The 17,818-nt window shown below is 26.4% G+C and overlaps 2 protein-coding genes across 3 annotated transcripts; one reads left to right on the forward strand and one right to left on the reverse strand.

Moving 5' to 3' along the window:
• Window positions 1-192: 192 nt before the first annotated feature.
• Window positions 193-7,005, reverse strand: Morgue (modifier of rpr and grim, ubiquitously expressed). The gene is made up of 6 exons (XM_071999947.1): window positions 6,860-7,005; window positions 6,544-6,719; window positions 3,484-3,609; window positions 1,827-2,857; window positions 1,140-1,311; window positions 193-930 (listed from the first exon to the last, which is right to left on the reverse strand). The coding sequence occupies exons 2-6, from the start codon at window positions 6,688-6,690 to the stop codon at window positions 814-816; spliced, it is 1,593 nt and encodes a 530-aa protein (XP_071856048.1). The 5' UTR covers window positions 6,691-6,719; window positions 6,860-7,005; the 3' UTR covers window positions 193-813.
• An 814-nt stretch (window positions 7,006-7,819) lies between these two features.
• Window positions 7,820-17,661, forward strand: Reptor (repressed by TOR). 2 transcript variants are annotated; one of them, XR_011799420.1, is made up of 6 exons: window positions 7,820-9,156; window positions 9,563-9,976; window positions 10,084-10,581; window positions 10,708-10,830; window positions 11,092-11,323; window positions 17,510-17,661. XR_011799420.1 is itself a non-coding variant. In XM_071999952.1 (5 exons), exons 1-5 carry the CDS (start codon window positions 8,520-8,522, stop codon window positions 11,184-11,186), a joined length of 1,767 nt encoding a protein of 588 aa, XP_071856053.1. In that variant the 5' UTR covers window positions 7,820-8,519; the 3' UTR covers window positions 11,187-16,784. The 2 variants fall into 2 exon arrangements, 1 of the variants encoding a protein (XP_071856053.1); XM_071999952.1 differs by lacking the exon at window positions 17,510-17,661 and having other exon boundaries at window positions 11,092-16,784.
• The last annotated feature ends 157 nt before the right edge of the window (window positions 17,662-17,818 follow it).

Consider the following 17,818-nt stretch of genomic DNA (forward strand, 5'->3'; position numbering starts at 1 on the left):
TACAGCTTGTAAACAATTTCTTACTACGATACAGTTGTTTTTCCGTTTTCTAGGTAGTACATAAAATATACAATAAAATAGCTCTTATGAATGCCATATCAGCAAGATACAAACCTGTAAAGTGATATATAAGATCGTAACTTGATTTTGCCCTAACTGTAACTTTATTATTATCTATACTAAAAAATATACTTATATACAGAATCCTCTTTATTTTCTGGCTCTGTTTTCTAGTAACATTATTTTACGAAATACATATTAATTAAATAGCATAGTACACACAAAATTAATACAGATAATTATTAAATCAAATGCAAATTTTGGAGACATATTTATATGTATACAAGTTACATAACGGGTAATAATATATTTCAACTTCTACATCTATTTATCTACTGGCATGATCTTAAATATGTAATTCTTTATATGAACGTTATTATAAACTAGAAAATTATTAAATTGATTTTAATAAATATCTCCTACAAGAATGGTGCAATTGTCTGAAGAAAAAAATTACAAACTCTGTAATTTCATAACGTTCATTAGGGTAACTAACAATTTCGTAAGCAGAGTTTAGATTAAAATGAGTTAAATTAATAAAAATAAAAATTCGATAGCATATATCCAAACTATTTTAAACATTTGAGATCTCTTTTCATAAATAAAAACGTTTATATGTTACAGAAATTCTAATTTGTTATAAATATTAAATCGAAGTTTTTTCCTTTCTTCGGTGAATAAAGCGTCTGTTTGAAGTTTCTAAATCCTCTTTTTGACACTCCATATATAAGAAATACGATATTTATAAATTGTTTATAACGGAGTGACAACATCATGCATAGCATATCGCCATGTCCATGCTCTCGCGATTTCATCAAACCTTTCACGATCGTTCATATACATTTCTCCCAATTCCGGTTCCATACAGACCTGTACATTTTATATTTATTAATATTTATTATTAATATTAATGATGTGTTGTATTAACTTTAATATTATTTTTTAAATATTATACGATTAAAAATCTTATATAATTATCACCGACATGTGATTATTAACACAATGTAATTTATTTATAAATAGTTCTAAAAAATAAATGAGTACAATATTTGTTAAATTATTATTATTCTCTATATTACCTGACAATATGGATCTGTGAGCAAGCTTTGAACACTGATTAACACCTTCGAAATTGTTAGTGCTAACGACCAGTTATGAAGTATTGAGTCTATTCCAACATCACCATGTCTAGAAACATTTGGATGAAGTATTTTTGTAAGAAATCTTACTATCGGTGGATACAAAGGGTAACTGCAAAAGTTTAAGAAAAATGTAAGAAAAAGAAATTAGAAAATTGAAATTGAACAACGATTATATAAATAATATTTATTACATCTAACCGAAGAGAGATTATATCAATCCGTAAACATTGATTTCGACAAGATTTACTCTTAAGAAATCTATTATTTTTAGTTGTTAAATTTATTTTACATTCCTACATATGAAGTATGTAGGAATATAAATTGATAGTAAAAAATATAGGTAAATCAATATAATTTTATAACGTAAAGCAGTCAAAAATATCTCAAGAAAATTTGAAAATTGAAATAATTGTTTATATTTAATAAATGCTTATATTTAAAAAAAGACTGTGACGAGACGTGATTCAGATTCTCCCAATTTTCGAAAATTTCGATATTCATGAGTCGCGAGATACTTTCAGAAATCTGATCCGACTCCGAGGAAAATTCTCGACTTGACTCGATCTAACATGTTTAAGTTCTCGCATACCTCTAATAATAAGAAAAATACACATTTATACATACGTGCACGGGACTTGCAGGTAAAGATAAAATAAACCTCCTTCGTACGGACTCCCTACGGGTCCAGTTATCGTAGCTTGCCAATGGCAACATTTCTGATCCAAGGGTGTTGCTTCAATACCCTCAGGAGGATCTATTCTTAAACTTTTAAGCTCGCTATGCAAACGATTTTTTCTCCATGAATTCTCTTCAATACTTGGTGATCGAGACATCAAACACGCTTGTGCTAAACACGTTCTACAAGGCGCTGAAGAAGCCAAAAAATCATATAGTTTATACCAGTTTTTAACAGTTCCGATAGGTTTGTATAAAGGCCATCGTAATTTCACATTTCGTTGCCACTGCTGTGGCGTTACGTGTGTCGATAACAAACCACACCATCTACGGCAAACATTCGCAGCTGACCAAAGACTAACATCATCCAAATGTGAGAAGACAACTAACAATACTTCAGGTGGTAATCTTTCCATTAAGCCTGGTTCAGTGATAGATTCATATTCGACGTGCTTATAATTCGTTAACATCTCTAATCGTTCAGACAAGTTATTCGATCTTGACACTTCTCCTGTATTATTTTGTACTTTGTAATTCCGATAATAATGTGGTCGACTTTCTACTTCCTTAACTCTCTGGAATGGGACAATGTTATGTAATGCTCCATCTGCCACACGTGCAGAACTAGAAGTGGAATCTTTTTCTTTATAATTTTCACGATGAGTATCATTGTTTCCATTATCTATATTTTGCATACTGTCAGAATGGACGCTATGTGAAAGCTGCGCATTTTGCGATACAACTGCCATATTTTTTGGGCTACTTGTATTTATACCGTGATGTAGTTGCTGCGCAAGTAAAATATGTCTGTTCCTTGAACCATATCTCGGAGGCTTGATACAGCGTACACCGGATCTTTTCGCTAGGTTTGACACATTCGCGTTTTGCGCAGAATTTTGTTGTTGTTGATTTGCTCTTCTTTCATGATTGTAATAAAGTTCTGTTGGCTCGTCATTTCCTGAATCTTCATCATCTGATTTCTATATGTAACAAATAAAAGACAATATGTATATAAGTACACACATACATATCTTCTTTTTCTTGTTTGCTAATGAACTTCATTTATTCGTATGAAACACAGATAACTGGATTTTTATCAAATAATCAGTCACAAAGATGTTTATTTCTTACATTAGAGACAGAGCGTCGATTGGACGAAAATTGATAAATGAAAATATAATCGAGATTGAATATAAAAAAGCTGGATACTGGAAATGTTTAATTACGATGAGAATTACAGACTTGAAAGATTTTCAAAAAATAAAAGAAATGTGAAAATGCTCGTTTTCCCGATAAAGAAGCGCATATCTATTTGTACAGAAATTCACACGAATTATTGAGAAGAGTATGAGTCACTATCAAGTAAAGGATACAAGATGATCAACCATAGTAACAGTGAAGGAGAGAGATTCGTTAAATATGATTCGCGTGCAAAGAATAGGAGATGACCTATTAGGAAGGATTATTGAAGAAGTTACAAGGGCAATACTTTGATGATGAACATTAAATAGACGATAAAATTAGGCATTATTATATCATATAATTGTATGATATTTAAATAAATGAAGTTCTACTATGTATACGTATATAAAATAATGCAACATACTTGACTGAAAATGGGAACTGGTAAAAAACCGATGTCATTAGGAAATAGAAATGCATGACATGTTGGACAAACAGGTTCCTCAAAACATGGTCCATAATATCCATTGCAGAAACAACAAGTAATCGTCTAAAACAAATATATAAAATATTTGCAGTAATATAATGCAATGCGAGACTTTGTATTAAAAGTTATTATATAAAATGTATCATTTCCAAAATAAATGAAATAAAATTTAGTTATTAGTAAACTTCATAATTTAAATAAATAATAATAAAAAGTCTTTAATATCTTGTTATAAGTTATACAGATAAAGAGCTTCCATAGAATGATAAAAAATCTTGAATTACTGAAATTACAAATATCATTTTAAATGTAAATGATCACCAGTTTAGTACTATCAATACTTTTTGAAATATCTAGTTAACTAACTAATAAAATTAATGATAAATATTATATATAAAAGAATTGGCAAAGCAAAGTGTTTTATACATATTTATTGACATTTATAAAAAATTATACAGGCTTGTTATACTAACACAGTAATTTTATAAATACTTCAGTGCGACATTTAAAATTAAAAAACAATGTGATATTAAAAACAATAACATTGTTGTTTAATGTTGTTTCAAGAATAATATATATAATTGTAATAGATATAATAATTCATGTTTACGAATCCTTTTATTGAACGTCCATAAGATCGCGAAATTTTTTTAATTGTGTAACACGTACTCTATAAGTATAAAAAAACTTGCAAGTTTTTACAACGACAGGTTCTCATTGCGCTGTTTTCCTCTTACATCTTAGGCTTCAACACGGCAACATTACTGCGAATCCGGTTATTTTATACACCCATGTTTATGGCCCATAATTTGCAGATTATAAATGTAAACGATAGTTAGCTACTACGGTATTTACTTTATTGTGAAATATACGAATGGTCAATTAATAACTTGAATGTTGAAAATCAAGAAATCAAAAAACCGGGACGTAGTTGTAAACCGACCGGGTCACCGGCACAAGGGTTGAAAACCAGGACGTATGGTAACTATACAGTAACTTATGAAAGTATCCATATAGTCGTAGAAATTCTGTATGTATATATCATATAAAACATTTTGAAATCATTAGCATTATATCGGAACACGACTGTCGTCATTATATTGGTAAAATTGGAAATGGTCCTGAAAATGTATATAGAAGTTACAAGATACGAGTATTTATTGGAAGCATATATTTTCCAAAGATCACCAAATTTGAACAGTTAATTATTCATTATATTAATAAACCACAATATGTAGTGCATCTCTGGGTATATTTAAGACTACTATTCATGTTGTATATTAATTTTACTCAATTAAGTTTATGTTTGGAATAAATGTTTTGTAATTTCTGTACACATTTCCGAATTGTTTCAAATTTTATTATTATAATCACAATAATAGTGTCTTATTATAGCGCTAATGAAATTTTAGGAAGTTTCATATAATAAACATAATATATTCATACAAAAATTCTGATAAGTGCTTGAATACTTTCGTGAGCCATTGTACTTATAAGACGAAAGACGTTTGTTAAGAGAAATGGGTCAGAATATAAAGTCATTCAAACTACAGAATCTTTGTAAGATCCTCATACTTGAGTAATATGTAATTTCAAATTTTATCGTGAATATACGGAACCGCGGATACGATACCTGTTCCTAAATAAGTCATGAGCACTGAGGAAATCCGAAAATGCAACAATACGAAATGTAAATTAATCCTTTTATATAATTATGATATTATTTAAAAATAAAACGAGTGATACCAGGTTTGGAGTCGTTTCCAACAGAACAGTCTTCTATAAATTTCTACTTGAAAAAACAGAGAAGGAGCGAGACAGAGGGAAGAAGAGGTGATAAAGATCAAATAACAATTATTGAAAACTGGAAATTAAAAATCATTAACATACTATGATCTCCCTTATTTCTACTTTTCCTATTATTTCCCAGATGTTTTTCTTTTTCACTTTATTTAACTGACTTTTTAATATTAAATATTTCTAAGTATATATAAGATTATCATTAACATTCAGTAGAATATTATGTTTTATATTAATAGAACATCCCATGAAACTAATAAAATAATATTTCTTAGACACAATTTGTCTTATTAGATTGCTCAAATCTTACACTGGATAATGCTTTGAAATTCAAATATTGTTATCATCCAATTCCAGTTGATTTCAATGTGACTAAATCAATAAAGCATTGTGATGTTTATATAACCAAGAGAAAACTCTTTCTTAGTGCAATTAATAAACAAAAGTACCTTAAATTTGCTAAACCATATGTTAACAAAGGTAAAAATTTGTGGAATGTAGTTATATGCAGTGAAAAATGAAAATTTAATGTTTCTAGCTTAGATGAAAAGACCACAGTTTAAGAAAAATCATAAATGCTAATGGCTTGTCAAAATTTATGTCTAACGTATAAATGTACAATTTCCAGACATAATTTCTAAATAACAATAATTGGTCTGGATATAACAATATGTACTGTATTTCTAGAAAATACAAACCTATGTATTATAAGAAAAATAAATTATCTGTCGTGAGCAGATGTTTAATATATATAATTTTAAATATAAAAAATAATTGTTTACACAAATAGTTATTATATGTAATATGATTATATATGTATAAAAAGTATATATATATGTGTATATAAATGTCAAATATTCTTGGAATAATATTCACTATACATCATTTACATAAAAATTTATTTCTTTTAATATAAATTAAATATATAAACTAATTTTCAAATTGATGAAAACATACATATTTATATTGCACATATTTTATAACTGCAAATATTATTATTTTATTATTATATATTATTATATTAATAACTATACTAATAACTATTTTTATTTTCGTTAGAATTTTTAGTATAATATTTAAGAAATTAATAATAATAATATCATAATTTTATTATTTGGAAATTTTTCTTTGACGTTGAACAATTTAAGTGCAAATATAAATATCTAAATACAAAAATTTCTTGTTTAAAAGACTTACCGAAAAATTAAATTCAGGGCAAGGTACATATTCAATAGGTTCTGCAAATTCATCTTCTACATTTAAATTTTCATTATAAGTATCTTCTTTATGTACTTTTTCCTTGGTTAGATGCGAAGAACCACCTACTACTTTGTCACCAGCCATATTTAAACCATCACAAATGTAATGTTTTTCTACAAAATGTTATAGGTTATCCAAGTTATTCACCCGTGTTATTTACCTTTAGTTAGTATAGTTTCATATTTTTAATACTTGTAATTAATTTCTTTTCAAAGGTAAACAAAAATAACATGAAATATCACTATGTACATACTTTATTCTAACGAAACCCACAAATATGAGAACGATAAAATAGCTATATGGTCTATAATTCTGATTATCTTCAATATCCAGACTCTAGAAGGACAATCGAGTGATGTATTTTACATCTACATAAACCTATGATTTTATATGTATAAAATCTATATTATTTCATTTACTTCTTATTTACTTCATATATGACATTATGAGGAATTTTACATTATTTATTTTAACAAGCCTTCTCATATTTTTTATCTGTATAATTTATATATGTATATGCACATTTCTTCTAAATTAAAATTCATTAAAGTTTATATCATTTTTAATATATAGAAGCTTTAATATGTGAAAAGTAAGCAATTATTAGAAAAGTATTGAATTGTACTTCACTAAGATTAACATATTTTCTTCTTATAAATATCTAAAAGAATGATTCAAGCGATATATATAGATATGTATGTTTGTGGTGCCTCTTATAATATATGTACATATGTAATTTAACAATAAAAATGTTCTACAAATATTTCAAATATGATTAATTTAACATTCTAATATATATATATATATGTATGTATCCAAACTAATATAAATTTTACAAAATATATTCATTTCTACTTCTGTTATGCTTTTTATATCATACATCCTGAAATTTTACTATAATTTTTATTTAACCATATTATTTTAAAAGGTTATGCGCGACAAACAACTTTTTTATTCTGATTTTGACCATTACTGCTTCCTTTACTGTCTTTAGTAAATATTGTCTTTCATTGTTGGATATTAACTTGTACAGAAATAAGCGTCGCCCTTCTTTTTATATTTATTAGCGATTTTATAATATTAAATATATTTTTCTAGGTTTATAATTTAGTTAATGTTTTAGTTGATAGTATTCTAATCAGCATTATATTTGCAAATCATATATGATTGACAACTTAAAGGTTTATTCGCGATTGGTGAAATGTTTTCATTGGTTGAATACTCGACTTTTGTCATGTGATCGTTCCCTATTTATGTTAATATCAGTGATACTGACTCGAAATCTTGTGGCAAAACAATAACAAACTGTATTTTACGATTGGATTGTATGAATTTTCGGTGCGTAACTAAAGAGAATAGTGCAAGAGTAAACAGCAATATATATCTTTGTTTATAATATTTTTTGCTAAACCTGAAAAAAGGTTGAATTTACTACAGACACCAAGATCAGAAAACTTTTTGAGTCAATGTTGTTGGCTAGGAAAAATATTTGCTGACGAAAGTCATGGTCGTTCCATTTGAGGGTGGTGAATATGTATACTATGTAATTGTGCAGATTGAGAATTGTTACTAATTAACAATATTACGGAGTATGCAAACCAATTGAATCCTCGTATTAGACAGCATTATTTATGTGAACTACAAAGGGAATTTGTAAACATATACGGATACCTAATTTATTTTTGTCTTTAGATTTGAACTTAACCATCGGATATATTTTATTTTCGTTTGAAAATTAAAAATTAAGAATTTATATTTTAAAATATATAGAATTCAATATTTAGAAAAAAAACAAACTGGTAAGATCTTTTTACTATACATTATATATAATTTAAATCATTTTTTTTTAAGTAAATATATAACTCAGCAAAGTTTCAGTTTTTAATTTAATTGATTTTAAGATTTATGTATTGATGGGAGAATCTGGATATATTGAACTATTTTCGGAGATTAAAACTAGCTCAATGGATGGGATAATAAAACAAGAACCAAATCAAGAAATGGGTCCTTCCTCAGCATCAGTACCTATACCAGGAGGACACAGAAGTACTCGGGGTGTATATGAACAATTTTCACCATCTCCATTAACATCAATATGGCCCAATAGATCTGATCACATAGAATCACCATTTAAAGTTGATTCCGAACAGCTAGATGATTTTTTTAAAACAGAGAAATGGGAAGATGATGACATATTACAAGTTGATAAAGCAGATCTTATACAAGGACCTACGCTTGCTGAATTAAATGCAAATGACGATACTCTCCTTGGTGATCTAAATTTTGATGATTTACTTTTACCAGAAGAAAGAGTTCAACCATTTAAAATGGATGTTAATGTAGCTCAATCAGTTGGTCCATTGTTTAATGATAACAATGTTGTATTTGCTCCAAGTAGTTTCCCGCAATCTGGATCAACATACCGTAATATTTGCCCTACATATTTAAATACACATGGACTCAATTTGAACATTAATATCAATGTTGCTGACAATTTGGAAACAATTAGCCCCAATGCTTTTCCAAGTCCAGGAACTAGTAATATTGCAGGTTTCTATATAACTTATATTTTTTATATCTATCTTAATTTTATACTTTTCGTAAAAATTTTGTTATTAACAAATTCTGTACAAAAAATTATTTTTTTATATGAATCATATAAAATATGTTGAAACTAACAATATCACTTGCGATATATGTTCTATAGTAAAAATATATATAAAATTTAAAGTGCAAGGCATTATTATGCTTATTTTATGTACTATATGTACACAATGAAAAATAATGTATTCTAATGTATTAAGAACATTTTAAACATTTTAAAACTATATTAATAATTAAAAAACTGTTTTCAAGATATATATATATATATATATATATTATTTTCATATCTATATGTTAAAATAAACAAAATATTCTCAAGATAAAAGTAATGTTTTAAATAATTGTTTTAAAGGTAGTTCAACTGCAAGTTCCTCAACATCTCTACATCCTACAAACAAACCTAATGGGCAGTCTGCTCTTCATGAATTGTTAATGAGACGTTGTGATAATTCCTTTGATAATTCCACTCATGGTCAGATGGATGTTGAATGCACGAGTAATAAGTCTAAAGTTTCTAGACTATCCATGTCTGCACCAACCCGGACAATGGCACTAGACCAAATTTGGGCTCGTAGAGAACCACGTCCACATTTATTAAGTACTGGTAGCCTTGGTGTTGTTGAAGCTGGTTCAACAAGTAGTTTAAGTACTGGAGGTGCACTTAGTCCAGATCCACTCTATCATATTGATCCTCTTAGCCATGATGAAGGTTATGAAGATAGTGATGATGACAGTGATCACTATGATGATTACAGTAGTGATAATGGTACTTTAATGTTTATGAATGATAACATCACTTTTAATGTTCTAATTAAAAATTCTTAATGTCATGTATTTTCATTTATATCTAAAACTAAACGTAATTATTTGTAGATACCGGTGGTAGCGATGGTGAAGATCAAAACACTGGAAGTAGAGTAGGAGGTGGAAGTGTAGATTCAAATCGAGATAGTAAACATAGTAAGAAAGAACGATATTTTTGGCAATATAATGTTCAAGCAAAAGGGCCAAAAGGACAAAGACTTGTGGCAAGAGCACGTCTTGAAGATCCACATATTTTAAATGAAGCCACAGATCCTGTTTTTAGTCCTCATTGTGCGCTTCGTGGAATTAAACACAGTGGAAAAGCTCGAAAAGGCGATGGAAATGATCTTACTCCAAATCCACGAAAATTATATAGTATTGGTCGTGAATTGGATAAATTATCTCGTATTATTAATGATATGACACCAGTTTCTGAGTTACCATTTACAGCAAGACCCAAAACGCGCAAAGAAAAAAATAAACTTGCTTCAAGAGCATGCCGTTTAAAGAAGAAAGCTCAACATGAAGCAAATAAAATAAAATTACATGGATTAGAACAGGAACACAGTTGAGTACTTATAATTATAGTCATATGTAACCAAATATATTTTCTTGAAATCAAATTTTTTTTTTTTTAATAAACTTTTTAAGAGTAGAAAAGCTAATTTAATACATCAATAATTATTGTTGCAGAACGTTTAATTCAAGGTATATGCCAGGCTAAGCAAACGCTCGCTGCAAAATTAACAGAACATAATCCCGAAAATCAAGAAGAGTTAACACGTCAAATGGAAAAATACTGTAAATTAGCTACTAGTTAGTACTTTTAAAATTTTTATATAAATATATGAAATAGTACGGTAAAAACAATTTTTAAAAAATTATAGGATTATATTAATTAATTTTTTAGGTACTTCTGTAAAGTTCTACACTATAAATTATTTGTTTATTTTAAATTAACGTTTTCTTAAATAAGTTTTAAAATTATTTAATTACTTAAATTGTGTGATTTGAATGTTATCAACAGTTCCAGGAAGGATGGATATCTATTTCATGTTCTTTATTTTTCTGTTACAGAAATACGAATAGCAAATCATTCAACAGAATTTGTTAATAAAGTATTGGATAAAGTACGTTCTGGTGTCCCTGATGGTGGTATCGATGACTTCTAATACACGACAGTTATTTGCTAAAATGTTCATACGCGCGCATAAAATATGCGAGAAGGAAACGATGTGTATAAAACATAAATTCATCATAAATCATGAATTGAATGCTTCTCATGGAAATCGAAAACCAAAAATGGAAAGTAAGAATATTGGTAATTTGATTTTAAATATAGTTTTATTATTTACAATCAGTTAACAAACAATAGATGACTATTGTCAGTGTTTTATAGCATTGGTTGCGAATAATTTTAACATAGGATACATTTGTATTTTGTGTAATAGAGTATTATTTTGTGACACTATTTACCAAGAGTACAGATTTATACCTTGCACACGCTATTAGTTTTTGATTAAATCTGTGATAATTTTTTAAAATAATTATCATTGAGTTTTTAATGGAATATATGTAGTCCATATCAAAGCAGTACAAAAGCTTTCAACTTTCTAGAATGTTGGTTCAAATTGAACAATTTGAAATGTACCATCGATTCTCTCTCGCTAAACGCTGCATTCCTATTTCCTATCTCTGCTTTTTCCTCTTTCATTATGTGTATATATCTTTATATATGTTTTGTACGTGTGCGTGTGTATACGCGTATGTGCATATGAAGTAAAAAACAAAGTGCTGAATATCGCAGTATTATTCCATATAGTCATTGTAAAATAATAACCGTAAATCATTGTAAATTTGAGAAGGAACTTGGATCTTTTTCTGTTTTTCTTTACATGATGGAAAGAAAGTATTCACTAATAAATTAGCAATTAAATTGTATATTACATATTCCTTAATTTCTATTTTGTGATGTAAATCTTTCTTTTGTTTCAATCTGGAATAATATTGCGAATTTGAGTCAATTTTTTTTAGTACATGTATATATACATACTTGTTATCTTGTACATAGAACTTTTTTATGATACATGAAACATTTGTTAAGATCACAAGGAAAATGATAATACTATTACTTCCCAAACAAATGAAAAAATATATTAATTTTATCAAGAAATGAAGCATCATTTAGGATTTATGATAAAATATTATATAACAAGTAAAGTTTTGTCTTTGTTGGTTTTAAATAATAAACAAAACGAAATTTTTAACTATATTAAAAGCCAAATTTACTGATAAATCGTGAAAAATCATGAGTTGTAAGTAATTGTCACAATGATTTTATAGACAAAATTTCGCTTTATGTAGCAATATGCTTCTTTCGCGTTTTGGTTTTGCAATGAAATTACCTCTTTGATCAATATATTTAGCCTGATATAATAATGAACAAGATATAATATTGATATGACAAGAAATCAAGGCAATGTTAATTTTTAAATAGTTATATAGATTGTTATTTGTAAATATTTTTTAAATTTTCACTAACAGATTTATATCTTTTCTTCTGGATGTTATTTTGCACTTATAATTAAATACTTTATTTTCATAACATATAAAACATAAAAAATAGTCTATTATATCTAACAAGCTTCCACAACATGATATATATACATAGTATATTTATAACTGTATTTATAATATATTACTTAACATAATTTTGTTTCATAGTTTTTTCATAGTTTCTAAATACGTGTGAATATTATACATAGTACAATATGTATAAAAAAATATTGTTATACCTTTAAAATACTGTTTTAATGTTTTTATGTATTTTTAAATATATATACAACGAAATCGTTTCGGTACATTACAATAATGAAATAAATTCATACAGACTTATTTGATTTGATATTGTTTTTGAGTTTCACAAATAGTACTGTGCTAAAACATATAAAGTGAAAATTTACAAATAATGTTCAATTTCAATATGTATAATCTTCATAACTGTTCTAAAAATACTTCTAATTTAATAAGCTAATTGAATATAGCATGACAAGAAAAGTTGACAGAATATGAAAACCTACAATTAGCATCTATAAAGTGGATACTACATCGAGGTGCAACATATTTATTTTAAATTTGGTGTAAAAATAATAGATATTATTTTTTTAAGGATAAAGCAGTTTGTAATTTGAAAAGCTTAAATGGTACGTGCGTTTATTTGAACTAATTTCATTATTTTGAAGAGCAGGATCTATATCTGAACTGTCTTTTATGTTTTAACTTATATCCTGTATATATCATATCTCCATATGCGCACGCGCTCACACCACAAAGATATGCGTGATTTATTTGGGAACATTGGAATGTTTTGTGAGTAATATAAATGTAACATTTTTCATCTTAAAATAATATAACATAAAAAAAGCATATTAAGTGATGAAGATAAATTTTCTTATAGGAGCATGTTTGAAACAAACCCCAAAAATTCGCTTTTATAAATTATTATAGACTTATCTATAATATGATAGCACTAATTTGAAATAAATTTGAAGATGAAATGATAATATTCAACGTCACAAAAGATTACAAGCTAGACTTTAAAAACTCAGATGCATATAAACAATGAGCCTTTGACTAATTCAAACTTTCTTAATCACATTTTAGATATATATTGAATTATTTAGACTTTAATTATGTTCATTATATTGAATAACTTTATATGTATGCATTGTTGTCCGTATTTGGATAAATGCTATTATATATCACAATTACTAAAGTATAGGTTATTTTGTTTAACAAAATTAAATTGAAATCTTTTTAAGTTCTTAAAAAAAATTGTTTCAGCTACAGAGAATATATCTTTTCATATCAAATAGCTTTTGCATCAGTTGCTTACAAATTGTTACAATGTTCTCAGATAAATTAGTTATGCTATATACGCATTAAAATTAGTTGTGATTTAATATTAACAAATATATATTTTTTATGATTTTATTTAATTAATGTTAAAGTTTGAATAGTTTTCTAAATAATTATATAACTTGTTTTTTTGCTATTAATACAATTTTTTTTGTTTTATTTTATAATTATAATTTATAAAATACTCTCTGTAGTTCAGTTAACATTGAAAGTACTGAAAAGTGCTTTCAAATATATATTTTTATGATTTTTATATAATTAAATTAATCAACATTGTTACAAGTAGTTGCATATTGATGTGATTCTAATTGATTGAAGCAAGTGGTAGAAGGGTAATTAGCATGTTTTAAGCGTTTTAAGTGTTATAAAATGTATGTCACTGTTAAGATTTAATTTATTTGGTTGGAAGATATGTAGTTTAATCAGAATTCAAAAAATTTTCATTGTTCTTATATTTGCGAAAAGATGCCTGAAAGAAAATATTTAATTTAAAATAGTGGGGAGATATTAAACGTATTTGTTAATTTAAGCTGTATCTTTACTATTTATCATTGATTCGAGTAAGCAATTAAATTCTTTAGAAAGGAAGATTCAGAAATGTTCAGGCTGACTTTCCAATGAAGTTTTACATTGTGATAGGATTTGTGATACTGAAAATATTGATATATATATATATATAGTTTTAGACGGCTAATAGTTTACAATATATTTAATGTTAAAGTTATTATTTCTAAGATTAAATAACATTTTTAGTTAAGAACGTAGTGCGGCTTATGAGATATTTATTTTCTGATAAAGTGCTTTCTTTTTCGAGTCACGTTTTAATAAGTATTTCATTACTCACACTAATGCTTTAGTTACTCGCACTAACACTATAATTTTTTTTATAAATATTCTGTTTACATATATAATCTATTTTCATTATAGTTTATGCATAGAGAAAATTAAATTCGAAGTAAGGACTTTTACATTAAATATTGATTAATTTTTTGAGCGCAGTATATTAATAGATTAATCCTCCAATATTATATATCAGTAACTTCGGTATCTCAAGCCTTACAACTGTGCAAAAGTTTATGTAAGACTTTAGGACCGTTTTACAGTAGTGACTCCGATAATAATTTCGTTTGTACTAATAAGGTAAAACGAAAAGCAGTCACCACACCGTAAAATAACTGCCTAAATACCGTTGTTTCATTCGTACATATACATATATATATATATATATATATATGTACGAAGCGATGAGTCACTATTTCAGTAATATTTATTTATTATTTATTCAACATTACGAATGAAACTTCTAATTTTTATTTTATTATAATACAAATGTCTTTTTCATTGGATTAATATCTCCTTTTCTTTTATCTAATTACATACATGTTTTTTAATGATATCTACAAATTTAAAAGGGGCAGAAATAACGCTCATAAATTTATACATATAAGTAAGCGATAAATTTATCTGAGTAATAATTATTCTTATAAGAGGTGAAAGATATTTTTATATATCTAAAATTCTTATATATTAAGGTACACTTGAATGTATTGTATATGTTAAAACTGAAACAATTTTTTTTAGGAATAGAACGAGATATTACACACAATTTATTATATATATATATATATACACACAAATAGTATTTTACATAGGTAATCGCACTAACAATTTTTCATATAGTCTCGTTTACAACCCTTTTGAAGTTTGTAAATTTGTTAGAAAAACGTCTCAGTAATATCTTTTGTACTTTTTTATATCTTTATCTTTTTTTCTTATTAATGCAACACAATTTAGAAATTTAATGTTTTATGCAATGAAATAGTGACCATTAGCTACGTAATTGTTAATCATGCCACTACTACCTATTGCTCTCGTGGTCGGATCGTGGATAGAGTTGACCACCTGTACTTAGGGGAACATTCAAGCAATCCGACTCTACCGATTTACACTTAATTAATTAGAAAATATTCTACTATTGGCTCTGATGATCAATCTCCGATGGCATGCCACAAAATATGTTACTAACTAACAGAGTACGATATCTTATAAAAGAATAAATTGAAATGAAAAGCGGAATTATAGATTTCATTTCTGATCTTTTAATTAAATTTCGTTTTAGAGAAATTAGAATTTGTATATTTACCGGACATATATATATATATATATATTTGTTTCGTATATACTTACATCTCCTTAGAAAATGAAGCTTTGTTCAAAAACAATATTGACCATTTTCAATTTATATTTTTATATGAAGTATCCATACTCGGTGATAATATTATAATATATTACATAGCGTCCTGTATTTTGGTAATAGTCCAATTTAGATATGGCAATAAAGCCATTTTAAGTACTTCTAAAAGAGAAATTAATATTATCGAAAGTAAAGTGTCTATTTTAAACAAGCAAATATTTTGAACAAATCATTATCCAAAATGATATTTTTTGTGGAATCAAATTGAATAGTTACCTGTACCTCTTTCTTTTGATAGAATTTCATATCTTTATTACTTTTGTTTGTACAGATAAATATAAAAGCATATAGAATATGTTAATTGTTTAATAATATTAAACAATAGAAATTGCGTTTGTATGAGAATAATAGATCTATAAAACTTGTGTGTTTTGTTATAAATATGTACATATATGTATGTATATATATACATATAGAGTGAATACAATGAGTGTTTGCAAATATTAAAGAGTTTTTGAATGAGATATTTTACTGATAAAACTGTGCATTTTATTTCTGCAATAATAATTTCTCATACTTGAATTTACGATCAGAGATATGTATTTAAATGCCAAGACAAAACTACTGATGTGTAAATACCTTTGTCTGTATCCCTCGTGCCTATTTTGTTTTAAATGTTTGAACGTAATATGATCTTTAATGAATTTTTTAAATGATATAATAACATGTCAAAGATACAAACATTTATTATATTTATCATAATACTAAAAATACTGAACATTTTTTCTTTTCACCTTTTTTCACATTAAATGCAATGAACATATGGTCAAGTTAAAGAATGTTAATTATCTGAATTTGCAAAATAATATGCTATAGAGAGATAATCCTTTAAAGTGGTGACAGATGGTAAGGAAGAAAACAAAGATTTGATTGTATAAAATAATAAAAGATAAACATTGTCAATGTAACCCATTGAGAAGCAGTTTAACTTTTCATTCACATGGATAATAGAACCATATTCGAAATACAACGAATCTAAGAAATTGCATAAGGAAATTGAAATTTAGCTTCTAGAAATGCAATTCTTATGAACATTTGGCTATAATTTTATCTAGCTAAGTATAAATCATTAAATATAAGCATAATATTTAAAATGATATATTTATTTTGTTACGTGATATATAGCATACAATATTAGTATAAATCAAGTAATTAAAACATATAATGTTTTCTTTTAATAAAATATAAAATGGAAATAATAAATATATAATTAATATATATTAGTATATTATTAATATTGTAACAACTCTTCATATTATTCATATTTGTATAATATTGTTTTTCGTATATATCATTAAAACGTAATTAAATATCTTTTTGCAGGAAACATTTACGAAAAGCTGAATATAAATAAATATTTGATACTGTATGCTGGAGTGTGTTATATTTAAGATATGAACTATATCTTTCATAATTAGGTAAATAAACATGTTATTTTATACTTTATTCAAGTACACTATACATTATATATATATATATATATATATATATATATGTAATGTATGTATGCCTTAGAAATGTGTTTGTACCTGTGTTTTTACCTATTACTTTTGGACGAGTTATCTATATATTTTAAATACAGAAAGAAATAATTTGTTTATCTCTCTTTGTCATAAACAATTGTTTCTCCTG

The sequence above is a fragment of the Bombus fervidus genome, chromosome 3 (assembly GCF_041682495.2).
Source record: "Bombus fervidus isolate BK054 chromosome 3, iyBomFerv1, whole genome shotgun sequence".
In the NCBI taxonomy this organism is placed as follows: Eukaryota; Metazoa; Arthropoda; class Insecta; order Hymenoptera; family Apidae; genus Bombus; species Bombus fervidus.

Coding starts and splice junctions, on each gene's coding strand:
- Morgue (XM_071999947.1), bottom strand. CDS start 6,690: ATGGCTGGTGACAAAGTAGTAGGTGGTTCTTCGCATCTAACCAAGGAA. Junction 2,858..3,483: donor CAGTTCCCATTTTCAGTCAA/GTATGTTGCATT, acceptor TGTTACATATAG/AAATCAGATGATGAAGATTC. Junction 1,312..1,826: donor TACCTGCAAGTCCCGTGCAC/GTATGTATAAAT, acceptor AAACTTTTGCAG/TTACCCTTTGTATCCACCGA.
- Reptor (XM_071999952.1), top strand. CDS start 8,520: ATGGGAGAATCTGGATATATTGAACTATTTTCGGAGATTAAAACTAGC. Junction 9,157..9,562: donor AGGAACTAGTAATATTGCAG/GTTTCTATATAA, acceptor ATTGTTTTAAAG/GTAGTTCAACTGCAAGTTCC. Junction 9,977..10,083: donor TGATTACAGTAGTGATAATG/GTACTTTAATGT, acceptor AATTATTTGTAG/ATACCGGTGGTAGCGATGGT.